Raw genomic sequence first — 16,531 nt, 5'->3', positions numbered from 1 at the left:
TGTAACATAAATATTGCCCAAATTCTGTCAATTATGATATTATAATTGTGATTTAATAACAGAGCGTTATAGGATTTTTATATTTGTTTTTTTATTAAATATACAAGGCATGTTTAGATATCTAAAACCATCTTGACGATTTTTATGTCGATAAAATTTAACGCTGGGAACTACAATCATATCATGATTCGCCATTTCGCTATTGTTGAAAGTTGCAAACAACCGTATCGCCAATTGGAAGATGCTTTCCCAATGTAGTTTGCGTTTCTTGACAGGACGACGAGATCGGCTGCCTATCCATCAATACTAGTTATATCAGTTCCAATTTCATTAATTTGGATTTATCGCTGACATCTTCGATGGATTGACTCTGGTAATTTAATGGGAATATTATGTTGAGTATCATAGCATTCCCAAGCGTTCAAACTTTGCTTAACATTTTCCGAACTGTCAGGTAGCGTTTTTATATACAGAGCGTTACTAAAAGATATGTACTAAATTTAAAGGCGTGCCACTGGACCAATATTGATTAGAAAAATTCATATGAACATGTATTCTAGATTGCCTAGTTTTCAAGTCAGAAGGTGTCAAAGTCTCATTTGCATGTGGCCATTTTGTAAATATTTCAAATATCCGTACTGTCGAAACTTGGCACTGCTTCTTGGCCCCAGAGAGCTTTTCATCAATATTAGTAACAAGAATGTGTACCGCTGATTGTTTTTAGATAAAGCAACTAAAAATGAAACTTGGATATGTACCTCACTTTATTTTTGTAAAAAAAAGTTACTTAATTGCGTTAATTTTTTTAGTAAATCAATTAAAACTCATACAGTTATTAGATAATATATGGGACAATAAATTCCGTAAAATTAATGCGCATAAATGACTTTTTTGATACAGAAGAAAATGATTTTCTACGTAAGCCCCTAAATATCACATACTAACCTGTACTTAACGTCATTTTATTTCTAAACAGAAGATCTGCACACGCACCTACCTGTATTATCCGCATATATCTTTATGCGGGGTGTCTCTAAAACCATGCAGCATATTCACCTGAAGATTTGCCATCGAAAAATAAGTGCATATAAACGGATATATTTAGCCTCCAAGATACCGGGCGATACATATGTTTTTTTAATTTTTTTTTAAATGTCGTTTTAACCGGATTAAAATTGTGACCTCCAGTGCCATCTCGAGAGATATATCTTAACGTATAGTATTCTTAAAGAGATGTACGCCACAGATATTTTTGCAATTTTTATTACTTGCTTTGAAACAAAGCATTTCATTTGTATTTTTTTCTGAGCTTTGGCCCGCAGTTTTTCTTAAGCACCCGGACTGTCTAATAACATTCCATATCACCATATATGTTTTAAATAGAAGCGAATTAATTAATTCATTCATTCATTCAAATATACAGGGTGTCGTACGACATGACTGTTTGGGATATTGTTACTGGGGTGATTTCAAGTTAAAAATATCAAATCAATATATGCCCGGAATGCTATTCTAACTGAACTACAACATTTGAAATTTTAAAGACCATTTAAAAGAAACCCCCTTAATTTTTATGCTATTATTTTTTATTTATTTGTGCGTTGTTTTATTAAATTAATTGTTCAAAATGTCCACCGAGTTGATGAATACACAATATACCTCTTAGAATTGAAGTGGGAGTTCTGCTAATATTCTCAGAATCAGCACGAATAGTTTCTGGGGAGTCCATAATTAAGTAAATAAAGTTTTCTATCTTCCTAATAGAAATAAATCTGAGGGATTAAGGTCAGGGGACTTTGCTGGCCAAGAAACTGCTGAACCTCTCCCAGTCCACCGCTTTGTGAAACTTTGATTAAGAAATTCTATTACTTGTCGAGGAAGTTCGTCATCGTGCTGGATCGTTGTTCGTTGTCTAACATTAAGAGGAATATCATCCAGTAATATTGGAAAAGCATTTTAAATGAAACGTAAATAACGAGACTCTATCTCCAAAGTGGGATTCCCGAGTTTGTCGTGGATTTTCAAGTGCCCAACAATGTGAATTCAATTGTTATTGATACCGTTTCCATACTCTCACCCGACCTACGTTAAGTCTTTTACCCATTCTTCCGACACTAGTACACGGTTAAGCATCAATCGTATTAAATATTGCTCCTTCTTGAGCAGGTTAATATTGAACGGGACGTTCAGAAGTAGCTGATTGTTTCAAACATCGATGGACATTGCGGAAAATAGTTCTACGAGGCACTGTAGGGGAAAACCGGGTAAGATGACGAAGCGACTAAAATGACTAACTTTCGTTATAAATTCTAAAATGTAATAATTCTTCATGAAACTTACACGGACATCTAAGAATAAGTTTCAGAACTAAATTTTATACTTGCCTTGGCGTTGCAGTCTGCAGATCGACAGCTATTTGACATTTGCCGTTTGAACAGCTCAGGTTATAATTTTTGTGCTCTTAAAAATAGTGTTTTATGATATAACAAACTTAACTATTTGAACATTAATTAATAGCGAAAATAAAGTTTAAGGCAAAATATTGTCTTGTTTGCCAAAAATAATAGATTTTGAATTAGTTTTGGCCTTTTTAATTCTACGTAATGGTGGCGGGTAAGATGGCGCGGCTAAGATGACGAATTCGTCATCTTACCCACAACGTATTTTTATGAACGAATTTTGTACAGTAATTGGTGCTGTCTTTTTCAATCTAGAGAACTTTATAATTACATAAAAATTGTAAATGAATGTGCCTTTGGACTTACATTTCTTTAACTGAGAGAAATAGCATATGAATATGCGGAAAGAAACGAAATTCCCATCGTTTTAAGAGTGAAAAAGGGATGGCCGGAAAAGATTGGACTGCTGGATTTGCCAAAAAATGGAAATTAAGCTTGCGAAAACCAGAATCTACGTCGTTGGCAAGATTAATGGGATTTAATAAAGCATCAGTCGGCATCTTCGATATCGTTAGCGAACTTTATACAAAATACCACTTCAAACCCGAAAGCATTTATAATGCAGATGAAACTGAAACTGAAATACTAAAATTTTTAAAGTCTTCAGTCCACGTGGAAATAGAAGAGTGGCAAAAGTAGTTTCAGCGGAAAGGGGCAAGAATACAACGGTGGTCTGCGCTGCCAATGCTGCTGGTTGCTGATGTTCCACCTTTTTTTGTTTTCGGCAGAGTCCGCATGAAAAACGAACTTCTTCATGGAACACCTGTAGGGTCATCAGGAAGCGCGCAGAAAAACGGATGGATGGATTCGGAGATATTTCTAAAATACCTGAAACACTTCAAGCAACACACGAAATGCTCTTCGGAGGAACCCATTTTACTTTTTGTGGACAATCATTACTTACACGTTACACGTTATTACACGTTACTCTTCAATCTATCGATTATGCAAGTGAATCTGGCATTATATTGGTCGAATTTCCCCCACATACAACCCATCGACTACAACCTATGCATGTGTCATTTTTTGGTCCCTTAAAAACCTATTTTAATCAGGAGTGTGATTGTTTCATGATAACCCACCCAGGGCAAACAATTACTGACAAAGATATTACTGACTAGAGAAATGCCAAATTTGAACTGTGAGAATAGACAAATAGAATATGCAGAAGTTAATATGTTAAACGATACTGACAGTGAGGCTGAGGACAATCAACCGTTGATTAAGCTTGTACCAAAGCAAAACAATCTGGATGAAAATCCAAATCCAATCCAGTAAAAAGGACCTTATATGTTGATGCTGGGAATTCGGCAAACAACGAAATGGATCTGATAGATCAACCGGGTCCAAGCGGAATGCAAATGTTGAAAGAAAAAGTGGAAAATGTTAACCGTCAAAAATCTACAATAACTGATCAGTACAACGAAAAAAAAAAAAAGAGAGTTTCAGTGCAAGAAATAAAACCACTTCCAAGAGCTTTTAGAAACGAGACCATTACTAAAAAGAAAAAGATTACAACAAGAATTATAACGTCTACACCGGTAAAAAAAGAACTTCAAGGAAAAGAAAATCTTGCCATTGAAAACGAAAAAAGAATAAACGAGAAAAAGAAACAGAGAGAACTGAAAAACCAAAGAAAACTTAACGAACAGAAAAATAAAACTCGGAAAAAACATGACGAAAGAAAGAGTGAATGTGAAATTATATTGTGTCCGGGATGTGACGAGACCTACCAAGATCCACCAACGGAGGAGTGGATTCAATGCTCGTCCTGCCAGCATGAGACGCGCAGTAATTTTGATGGAATAAATTACTTTGTGACTTCTGTTAATTCGTCATCTTATCCTCATCCATTCGCCAACTTATCCGACATGTTGGGTAGGATGACGAATTTGCATTTTTTTTTAAACTATACATTTTAAATATTTGGACCTTACTGGATGTAACGATACTGTTTATTTTTGATAAGGAAGTTCCTAAGATTTTGTTATGAGAAAGTTTTGTGAGAATTTATAATAAATAACCAATAATATATACGTTTTTTCTTAACCTCGTCATCTTACCCGGTTTTCCCCTACGAGTGAGAAATCGTCGACGATATTCATCTGCCGCTCATCCGTTTTCATTACACAATCCATAAACAAAATGAATGTCGGCGTATTCTTCTTTCGAAAAATTAAACATTGCATCTTGAAGAGTATTTTAATTTAACACACGAAAATAAATACGCAAAATCCACGGCCACTTGGACTTTCTAATAATAAAATTAACAGCAGAACATAATACTGGAACAACTAATTCAATAAAGCGGTCTATTTTTAAATGTTCTTTAAAATTTCAAAAGCTTGTAGCTCAGTAGAATATCGCCAAATGAGAGGGCAGACGAGAAAATTTTTATTTAAAATTTCCATGACTTATGGATTGCCTATCAAAAATCGGAGAATTTTCAGTATTGTTTATGTTAACATTGAACACGGAATGCGCAGAAACACAGAAATACGCATTTGGGTCACCAGCATATTCACAATGCCGTAATTAAAGCTACGGTATTAGTTAAACTTCCCTCAGCATTTGGTTAGTTTTTCTCAGATATATTTTTCTTTTTAATAAATGTTGAAGATAATTATTGACTAAAAAATATTTAGTTTGTATTTTTATTTAGTATTTTATTATGTGTTTGGAGAAATCAAAATAATAAATAAACAGGCTGTTGCACTGCTTTGTACTAGATAACTAATAAATAGTTCTGCAAAATAAAGTTGGTTATATATAGTCGTGTCTTGAATTGTTCAGTTCGGACCTTTCCGAAGTCAGATTTGTCGATGCATATTGATGATGATTAGAAACGAAGGCGTGTAGAAGGGATTTACCTTTGTGTGGCATCCTGTGAAGTAAGTTATTGCTTATTCCGTACCAGCCCAAAGCGCTAATGAATCCTTCGGTGTCTGTGTAAAGGAAGGAGTGCTGTATGCTAATATTGACTTATTTCGTATGTAGTCGCTTCCTTCCTTCGAAATTACCCGACATCCAAAGGTTAATTTGGTGTGATTCGGGAATACATTATAGGAACCAGTAGGGCTAATCCAATTTTCTAAAGAAAGTTTTAATTCAATTTTTTAATACCATAAGATTTTATGTAAGATGTCAAATTAAATATTTAGATATATGTAGTAAAAATGAAGCTCAAAAAAGCCGAATTTTTGAGTTCCCTTAGATTTTATGTGTTTTTCATGGGCAACATGAAGAGCAAGTAAAATTGTTCAACAACTTCTAATGTTTTTTTTTACAATAGACAGAGGAAGTAAACCACAAACCATGAAAGAAAGGCAAGAGACAACTACAAGCCACAAACACCTAAATTTAATTTGGGAAGTTTAATTTCACTGCACATTTATGTAGTAATTATTTGCCAATATGACGGATGCGCAGGGCAACGTGCACCAAAATCCCAAATTTGGTTCGTGTTTTTCAATTTTAACTTCAAATAAAACCCTAATTAGATCTCATGCGTCTCGCAGAGAAGACAATAATTAAACAGTTCAAGCCAAACAAAAAGACTCTTAACAACAAAGTCTTTTTATACCACAAGTAAGCATAATGTGGAGCTAAATACGTTTTCTGTGCCCCTTTCAGGGAATCAAGAGCTTTAATAAGGAGGTAATTTCAGTGTTACGAAGTATAGGACCCACAAAGGACGTTTTATAAAACTATGCAGCAAAGTGATTATAAACCCCTACACGTGTATTTATGCGTCTTTGTCTCCGAATATTACAAGCTTAACATACCATTTCATCCTTTAACGAAACGAATCTTTCAGTTTTTAAGTAAATTCGAGGGAACTAGACTTATTATTTTTTAATTGAATTTGAATAGGCTCTGAGTGTCATATTGGACTTTTGAAATTGATACGTAGGTTGGATGTTACATAATTAAATTTTGACCCGATGTTGTATAAAAGTTTCAACAGGGAATGCTTGAAATTATCTTCAACTAAATTAAGTTTTGACTCATTTTAGGACTCAGATTTTAGGACGATGTATTAGGACGGACTGGAGTGGAACGACAACTGTTCAACATCGTAAAACAGAGGAAAATGGCATACCTTGGCCATATACCAAGAGGTGCTCGGTACTCCAACCCTAAAGTTATCCTTCAGGGAAGGCGAGGACCGAGAAGAAAACATCATAGCTCAGAAACAGAGGTATTGGTGTGGAGTGTAGGTTGCACTATCAATATTTCATCTGGGGGATAGTAACAGTCTGGCATTCGACTGCCGAAGTGGGAGAGTGGCCACAACATATTAATTTATATGGGATAAGAAGAAGGAGTGGAGAATTAAAGTCAAAATAACATTTCGTGAGATAACACTTAAGCTGTTTTATTTCATTTTTTGCAGTAAGGTTTTCAGATTATTTTAAAATTGTACTGAAAGACAATTTATAGTCAAAAAGCAACATCAAAATTATTCTATCCAAACAGCAAAAACAGCATTCAGCGGACATAGCAAAATGCTCCCGATACGTAGCGGTAGCAATTGCGATTGGGAGCGTGTTGGACATTTGAATTTACATAGCCGAAGTGGAAACGCCAGGTGCATCTGGCACTACAAATCCAACGTGTTGTGAGGTGGATGCCATTTTTAGTAGCGAGTTTATTTTTGCTAGGTAGCGGTAGCGAAGCGATCGGTGTTAGCAGAATTTAGTCTTGAAAGATGAATTTGGTTAGGGTGTATTGGACAGTGATGGTGAGTACAAAATTCCTACATAATAAATTTATGTTGTTTGTTATTATTTATGTTATTGTTCGTATTTACAAAATTAACAAAAAACATTTTTTTCAGGTTCCCAACGGGAAAGTTTTTTCGAAAACCCCACGAATTTTCGAAGATCGTATGAAGGTATGTCTTTTTTTCACACAAACGGTAATCTTTTTTTAAACGCAAATTACACTCACATGAAATAGAGATGCAATTTTAAGTTATTTGCAGAATGTATTTTCCCTAAACCGAAGAAATATTGGACAGGATATGGAGAAATCTGAAAAAAATCTATATAGGCATCAAACACAATATAGGGAAAACTGGAAGGGGTAGAATTTACTAGGGAGGACAAAACGGTTAACCTCCCTAACCTAATACCTCTACAATGGTTCCTGGCATAACGGAAAACGCCCCTTGCCAAAAATAAGGACCCACCCCCTATTCCACCCCCGTAGGTTGTTTTAACAATTTTTTTATTGGTATAATTAAATTAATCAAAGGCTTATAACATGTTTTCATTTTAGAAGTACCAAGGCTAGGAAGTCAAAGAGTTTAATGTTTTATCTACGAAGAAGGCTGACAAATATCGAGGACGCTTGAGTACAAGAAATTAACCTCTTATGAAATGCCCTTGAAAGGAGTAAGAAAATCCAGCAGGAAAGAAATAAAATTTTGCACGTATTATGTGAATTACAAAAAAAGAGCAGTAATTCGAAAACATTTTTATTTGTTACAAGAGCATATTTGCTATTTGGCTCCTTTCCTCATTTCCAACCTCATCTGCAATATCGACTTCCAGGTGTGGTAGATCCTCTTCTAAACATACCAAATGTCTCGCTGCTCTGAAACGTGATAAATTCTAAAATAAAGTCTTTAATAAGTTTACAAATGTAGGCCTCGAAAATATTTTAAGAATAAGTTCCCTCTAAATTCCTTACAGTCTTGCAATTCTTTGGTATTGGACACCTTCATTATCCTCAAATTGGTTCTGCTAATTCCAAAGCCATTTGACTAAATTATCCTCCCTCATTTCGTTTTCAATTAAAACATCCATAACGTCCTTTCTACTAATTTCTGATGTAGTAGGTCCTAGAATACAAAGACGGTTCTACTTTATTAACACATGTTAAATCAGCAGCACTACACACAAACACCGAAAAAGATATACCTTCGAAAAAAATCTAAATTTCCAAATCAACAACACCCAAACAAAAATAAGACACCATAACCTCTACATACATCCACGTTGTCAGTCGCTACCGCTACGTATCGGGAGGGTTTTGCTACGTCCGCTGAAAGCGACCATTTATTTTTGTAAAATTGGAAAAAGAAGAATTAGACCAGATGGCCCCAGTCCACTTGGCCACCCATTTTTAAAAGAGAGCAAAAGAGAATTGACTTTTCTTCGACAGAACGCAGAAAAGCAAATTCTTTCAAATAATTCCATGAAGGAATGTTCATGTTTTTCAATTTACGTGTAAATGCGTAAAAATATTATTTCATGTTAGTAATACAACATGATTAGAAAGTCATCCTTCAGTGTATCCCGTTAAGTAGTGGTAATAACGTTTATCTGGAAAATTTAATCATTCCTGTGGGATCAAAGTTTGGGAGGCAAACAATACAGCCCACGGATTTTTTTGCTGGTAAATTACCACAATTTGTTGGAAAGGATATCATTTCTGATTATTGCAGCCGTTAAAATGTCAAACGTACATTGCCTATTTTTGTAGTGCATGTATTTGGTATTGATTTTCCGTTTATTTTTATCTATTCATATCAAAGTGTGATTTTGAAGAAGAGATAATTTAGTAACGAGTAATAAAAATGGAAAATATTAAATGTAGGTAAGTAGATATCAGCAGTTATAATTTTTTTTTATTATATAAGCAAAATATTTTTATTGATTGCATATTACCATTTTCTGATTCACTTCATTAAATCACCATATCCCAGAGTAATAGCCTGTCATACAGAGAATGCTTATATTAACCAAGGAAAATCAGTTTATCGAGGCACTGAGCAAATTGTTTTTGTTATTCTATAAAAATAATATTGTTGTATTTTTATAGATTCCTTGGAGGCTGGTTGTTTCAAATACCAAAGGGGTTTGCCCGGTTTTGTTTCATTCTAGCAAATAACCTGTATTGCATTCCCACATATGTAATATGGATGTTTTTACTCCACCCATTACGAAAAGTAAATTCAGAGTTGTATTGGAAAATAGAAGGATATTTCTTTCATTGGCTCCTAGCTATGGTAGCATTGTGGTCGCATTCAGCTGGATGTGATGGTAAGCCAATGAAAATAAAAAAAATTGCAAGTAAAAGAGTTGGTAAATAAAAGTGCAATTTGTTTTTTCATTACATGATTATCCTTATCTATTTTATAATGAGGGCACTTTGACAGCATAGAAATTCTACAAACATGTAAATATAATATGGAAAATTAATATGTTTTCATGCATATCAGAAGTTATTTGACCTTTGCAGGAGTGTGATAAAATTGGTTACTATCTATTCATTTTTAGTATGGAATAAGTTAAATTCGAGGCAAAAGTTATTGTGGTTGTTTTTTGTTCAAGGTTATTTCAATAATTATAAGATCACAATTCTTTTTCTACCTACAAAAAAAGCCGCACTTAAGGATGGTTTCACAATTGTTTCTCACATAGATTTCTTTCTAGTTGTAGAAGTTGGTGATGATATAAGTGAATGTATAGAAGAAAGAACATTAATTTTAGCCAACCACCAATCAACTGGTGATGTGCCTTTACTCTTTGCCTGTTTTAATGCAAAGAAACATGTTTTGCCCAACATCATGTGGATAATGGACAGTTTGTTTAAGTACACGAACTTTGGGGTAGTGAGTGTTCTACACCAAGATTTTTTCATTATGTCGGTGGGTTTTAAATTCTTATAATAGCTGTGATATTATAAAACGCGATTACAATTACTTCCTAGGGGAAAACCAATAGGGACAAGTCTTTGCAATCCCTCGCTAATCATTTGCTTGAAAAATACACTCCACTTCACAGGAAGTGGCTGATGTTGTTTCCTGAAGGGGGTTTCCTTCGAAAAAGGAAAGCAGTTTCACATCGTTATGCAGAAAAGAATAACCTGCCCAAATTTGAGAATGTGTCTTTGCCCCGCGTTGGGGCAATGAAGATTATTATGAACACAATAGGACCAAAATCATCCATCAACAACAATGCCAAAACCGCTAATTCAGGTAAATAACAATAGATGTACATGTGTAGTTTACTTCCACTATCTAACAGTGATACTTGTTTGACTTAATGAATCCTTTATAGTACCCTAAAATGTAATTATGTTATTTGAGTCCCTCTATGCGCATCTGTATTTGATATATTTAGATAGAGTTGTCCTTATTTTTAGATGTGAAAAAGGACTGTATTGAATGGGTCCTTGACATAACAATAGCATATCCAAACGGTGAACCTGTTGACTTTAGTCACATAGCTTTCGGTCACCGTGGACCATGTCAGACCGTATTATTTTATCGTCTTTATCGTGCTTCAGAGATACCTGAGGAGACCGATGAAATGACAAATTGGCTTTTCAAACGATGGGAGGAAAAGGAGACCATGTTGCAAGCTTTTTATGATACTGGCTCATTTCCGATGGAGTACAGCAGAAAGAAACCGTGCCCACCCAAAGTTGTTGTGCAGGACTATTTAAGGTTCCTTTTGCTGCACATCTTTTTTATCATATCGACGTATATTCACGTGCGAATGGTTTTGGCGACATATCATTTATGTAGGTCGTTTTGTGTTTACTAGCATTTCCATATAGACTTTTTGGTTTGTTTAGTTAGGTATTATATGCTGCTGTGATTGAAGACAAAACGAGATATGGGGGTGGGGACTGGCAGCTCTCCAAAAGCCTGCATTTACTGATGGACAATTTTTATCCTAATTTTTTTTACTATTTTAAAATACCTCTGAACATTTTCATAAACGTTGAAACTACTCAAATTGTCTCATTTTCTTGATGAACTAAAGGTATGAATTTACATAGTCTGAATTTTTATGATACTACCTACAGTGTTGATTACTCAGTATCTATCTTTCATTCTACCAAATTACAAATCAAACTTGGGAATGAGATCTGCCCGATGAAAGCTTAACTGTGAATTAATATTTTTGAGTAAATGCAATATTATCTTTCGCCTAATAGAGCATGGTCCCAAGTTTGGTGGATGTTTGATGTTAAATTTATTAATAACTAAATATTTATTGAAACCAGTTGCACTTGGTAATTGACTTTTTAAATCAGGGCATTTGTTGGCAGCTGAATGTGTACTTTATGAGCAATTGAACTATGTGGATTGAACCGTAGGGGACTGTTTTTTATATAATCGACATCATTCGGGTTATGTCCGTAAACAAATTGTGGGTTAGGTGGTATTTTTCTCAAAACTTTTTATTTATTCACCTTTTGTGAGAATTATCTTTTTATTGTACAGCAATGAAAGTTTGATTGAAATGTACATTTTCTTTTTCTTTGTACATTTCTTTCCAACTCAAACAAAGCAGTGAGAGTGCAGTATTGCATGACCCTTTATGACCCCCTCTTTTGAATTTTAAATGCACACTTTTTAAGAGCACACAACTATTAAAAGCTTTACCGAATTATGTAAATTATGAAGTGAAGTGTACAGTAAGATTTTTGCCATACTATGACACCGTAGGTTTTTAATACTTGAGCAATTTTTGTTACCACTTATTTTGCTATTTGGCAGAATATTCTATTTTTAAGCGAGGTTTTTTGATATTGAAAACATCCGTGTCTTAAGAGTATATGGAAGTAAACTGAATTTTTAAGGGTATTTGGGACAATAAAAATGTAGTTGGAATAGTAGAAACAAAATCCCTTGTAATTAACAGTTTAGAATGTGTTTCTTGGAAGAAAGTAACAATACGTACATACAAAGAACCAAAAAAAAAGGTTTTGATTTCCTGTGGAATTTCTCATAAGAAAGAAGCAGAAACAGACTGGAATTTTTTTGGCTCGCTTACTATGTCTTATGTGTAGGTATTAGGTCCAAGAAATTGCAAAAAACAGGGTGTCCTATTGAATCAATTAATAAAGGGAGTAAAGACTGTTTAATCGGGACTATTACAAAAATTTGCTACTAATAATTATTTCTTTCATTTGATTGACTTTCGAAGCGGGAAGAATTATTGTTCCAGAATTTTGGATAACAAATTTGTTGCTAGTTGATTTTTTTCAAATTGTACCAATTTAATATCTGACAAGGTGTCGGATCTATGCAAATTTGTATAAAGTTGTATATTGTGTATATTTGAGGCTTTAAAATTGGAACATTTTGCTATTTGTATGTATTGATAATTTCGTGGAACACTATAAATATAAATAGTCCGGACTGTCTTGTCTGATTTTGGAGTTGGCGTTTCGGTCGAGATTGCCCTTATGTGACGGAAAATCAAAAGAAAATATATAAAATTTTGTCAAGAGTTGTAGTTTTAATTGCTTTCAGCCTTTCTGCTTCAAATCGAATATGAATCAATCCGGAGAAATTTTGTCCACCCCGATATTTTCTTCGATCCGAATTCTATAAAAAAGGTTATTTTTTCGTAACCCTAATCAACAGAACGGCTAGGATAGTATCCTGGAATCTCACTGTCAGACTAACCGCAAATATTTTGTGAAAATTTCGATATACGCTGCAAAACCTATTCAGTACCATATTTTTGTGGTGCATGTTAAAAAATTAACAAACAGTACGCTTTATTTGTGTTATGATTCGGGTTATGTTTTTTTTATTTTAATTTCAATTAATTAGTACGATATCTGATGGTTAAGTTATATGGCCGCTAATGATGCGTATGTTAATAAAGAATAGTAATACGAGACATATACTTATTCGGCAGCTTTAATTATATAAATACGCGCGCTAATCGTAAGATAGGACAGTCTTAAAGTCGCTTTGCGTTAGTAATTATTGTGTTATAAATAAAAAATCGTTTTCTAAAAATACGAATTTCACATTTTGAAATAAAATAGGCGCGGTCGGTAGGATCCTTTTCAGCGTGTTTTTGGAAAACTTTCCGTTGCATGTAGTGTACCGGATTGCCGTCGCGAATGGATCGTGATTTCTGCGCTGGATTACCCTTTCGGATTTCGATAGGAACGACACGCTTCCGTTTCAACGGTTAAGAAAAGGACTCCAGATCTACTTACGCGGAGCACTAGGGACTCCTGGCACTTCACTTGGAAAGTGAATCTCTCCGACGAACGTGTTGGTTTATATAGGAACGAAACTAGGAACTTATTGTAAGTTTTTACTGAATTGTTCCTTATAGTTGTGCCTCCTGTTAGTTAAGAAGTGAAAATTTTAAATTTATTGGTGAAAATTTGATGAAGAAATTTAGAAATAGATTATCGGATATTACTTATCCTCGAAGAAATAATTCCACAAATTATCAACTGCGAGATATAGACGAACTTTACTCTAATATTTCTGTATTATATTGTATAGACGAAAAAAATTCTACCTCTATAAATACTAGTCTACAAAGCAAAACTGTTAGTGCAATGGCCGACGCTTTGAGATCAACCGTTAGTTTGCTAAAAACGTTTGATGTACCCCTTCTCGTTTGGATTCTTTTATAAAGTAAATCGTAAGATATTTTACCAATGATGTATAGCAACAAGAATATGTTCTTTTGGCAATTAAATCAAAAATACTAAGAACAGCCAAAGATTTTTTATTAACTCGACCAGACCTTACAACTTGGACCGAGATAAGATTAGCTTTAACACAAAAATTCAGTGATCCAATCACTCGTGCAAATCTTCAGCAACAATTAATATTTTTATCCAAGAAAAACAAATTAAGATTATATCCAAAAACTCAAAACCTTAGTCACCAAAATTAGTAGAAAAATATGTTCTGAAATTCAAAATGCCGAAGCTAGGGCAATATTAATTTCTTAAAACACAGCAACACAAAATCTTTTGGCGAATATTTCCAGCGAGTTGAGAACGTTACTTATGCTTTGGAAAACCTTAATTAATATGAAAAATCATGCAAGAATCATGTTACGCGAATAGCGGTCCCCAAACTAGGATGTGGACTAGACCAATTGGATTGGTTAAAGGTAAAATCAATGATTAATCACCTATTCCAAAATCAAGATATTGAAATACTCGTATGTCACTGGCCAAAAAAGAAACCCAAAATTAGGATGATTTCGGATACTGAAATAAGACCTCCATATACAGTTAAAAAAACACTACAACCCAAAAGACTAGAAGAACAAAACAACCCATCTACAAGAAAAGAAGCTCAAGAAAAGGTAGACAACTCTGAAATGGACACGGTACATTCATCTATGGAAAATCCAATTATAGGAGCTCCATATGTCAATAAAACTCTTAATACATTTAAAAGCCAAATTATATTTAAATGGACTTTAACACAACCTCATGCGAGAACAGAAAGATTATTTGATACTAAGAAAAGACTAATGATGTACATTAACAAAAACCCAACCATGGAAGAAATCCAAAAGCTTCTACGGGACAATTTACCCCCAGACATTTACTGTCTACATTTCCCTAATAAAGAACCCAGTAATTATAAGGACCTACCAGGAAACGTTTAAAAATAATGCATTTAAACCCGTCATTTCTAACACGTTACTCGAAGATGTAAAGGATCAAAACGAACAGAAAGAGATAATAGAAAGATATCACACTACAAAGACATCACATGTGTATAAATATGTTTAATGTGTATTGTCGACTATATTCAGTGCAATGCCAAGTGCGATGTCTATTTCCCTACGACTCTACAATTGTTTTTTGTGGGTTTCAGTTTTCAGTTTTCGTTAATTTTCTCAGTGATTTGTGAATAACAAAAAACAATTATCACTTTATTTGGTCAGTTCCTACCTGTTTTTATAATATAATAATCTTAATCCACTGCATAATAATCGAATTAAATTGAAGTATATAGTGTTTTTAATATCTTTTAAATGACCGGGAATAGAAATGTGAATTTACTTTCGTCACTTACTGAACGCGACATATACATATTTTGTTTCTTGTCTGCTCTAGAAAAAACACGGTTTGTCGGTTTGACAATGATCCGTATTTTTACTTTGCATAATAATCGAATTAAATTGAAGTATATAGTGTTTTTTAATGTCTTTTACATTACAAGAAATAGAAATGTGAATGTTGGTATGAGTTATAAACGCTTTAATACTGTAAACTGCTGAGTAAAGGTTCCCATACATATTATATTATTTGTTTCTCAAAGCGTCAGCAATTTGTCTGTATAAAACCACGGTGCGAACCACATCGCTAGCTTTTTTGTCATCTCGCTTGAATAAAGTTTTTTAAAAAATCAAATTCGTTTTCCACGACGAAAACTAGCGCAGTCGGTAGGATTTCCGTGAAACAAGCATTCCAAAATCGACACTGTTTGGTCTCTCTCAAGAGTTTATTCGCGAAATCCGAACAACACAAAAAACTGTTCAAGTGGGTGCAAAGTGCTCAATTGGCCAGGGGAAGGAACAAGCATCGTCCACAACCCTATTGGTGCGAAATAAGGAACAAAAATCGTCCGAATTTCATACGTAGCCCAGGGAAGAGACAAGCATCGCTCATCCTATTGGAAAACTAGATTAAGAAACGAAACAACCAGGAATGAAAATCGTCGTTCTCTCACTGTTAATGTAAGTTTTTCTTTTGTAAATATTTTTCTGATTCAAACTGGAAAGATTAATTTCTCGTTTTGAAACGTTAGAGTTAAAACCTAGAATAGCTTCTGTCGATAATTTTAATACATCATCTGATTCCGATTCCGATTCTGACATTAATTTAAACACAATGCCGGATACGGTGAATCTTCAATTAGTTAGGTACCAAGCGGATAACATCCCTCATTTCGACGGCAAACAAATAAATCGTTTTATTAGAATCTGCGAAAATTTTCTAACTAATCATCAAAATGTAAATAACCCAAATGCTTAATGCTTGTTTAATCGATACAATAATTAGTAAATTAATTGGTAGAGCAGCTGATTTAATAGCTTCTCGTTCTGAACTCGATAGTTGGTTAAAAATTAAAACAGCCCTTCTGGCAACGTTCTCCGATCAAAGATCAGTTGATTGTCTTTTACAGGATATAATTTCAATGAAACCCAATAGTAGCGAAAGTGCGCATAATTTTGGTTTACGCTTGCAAGATGCCCGTAGTATTTTATTTTCAAAAATTAACTCTACATGCGAAGATATCAATATAAAAACTCTAAAAA

The 16,531-nt window shown here is 34.1% G+C and overlaps 1 protein-coding gene and 1 long non-coding RNA gene across 4 annotated transcripts; both read left to right on the top strand.

Annotated features, from left to right (window-relative positions):
• The first annotated feature begins 6,794 nt into the window (after positions 1-6,794).
• LOC132705028 (uncharacterized) lies at positions 6,795-8,064 on the top strand. Its single transcript, XR_009619344.1, has 4 exons — positions 6,795-7,203; positions 7,300-7,356; positions 7,447-7,669; positions 7,743-8,064. It is a non-coding gene; the product is annotated as an uncharacterized LOC132705028 (long non-coding RNA).
• Positions 8,065-8,629: 565 nt separating this feature from the next.
• Positions 8,630-12,718, top strand: LOC132705027 (acyl-CoA:lysophosphatidylglycerol acyltransferase 1-like). Of its 3 annotated transcripts, none has more exons than XM_060675437.1 (6): positions 8,630-9,065; positions 9,291-9,511; positions 9,905-10,119; positions 10,182-10,449; positions 10,617-10,997; positions 11,052-12,718. In XM_060675437.1, the coding sequence occupies exons 1-6, from the start codon at positions 9,046-9,048 to the stop codon at positions 11,072-11,074; spliced, it is 1,128 nt and encodes a 375-aa protein (XP_060531420.1). In that variant the 5' UTR covers positions 8,630-9,045; the 3' UTR covers positions 11,075-12,718. The 3 variants fall into 3 exon arrangements, with proteins under 3 accessions (XP_060531420.1, XP_060531421.1, XP_060531419.1); XM_060675438.1 differs by having other exon boundaries at positions 8,631-8,864; positions 8,952-9,065; positions 10,617-12,718; XM_060675436.1 differs by having other exon boundaries at positions 8,631-8,864; positions 8,914-9,065; positions 10,617-12,718.
• Positions 12,719-16,531: the final 3,813 nt, after the last annotated feature.

This window comes from Cylas formicarius, unplaced genomic scaffold (assembly GCF_029955315.1).
Source record: "Cylas formicarius isolate icCylForm1 unplaced genomic scaffold, icCylForm1.1 PGA_scaffold_7__23_contigs__length_41026272, whole genome shotgun sequence".
In the NCBI taxonomy this organism is placed as follows: Eukaryota; Metazoa; Arthropoda; class Insecta; order Coleoptera; family Brentidae; genus Cylas; species Cylas formicarius.
This window is presented reverse-complemented; position numbering and strand designations above follow the sequence as displayed.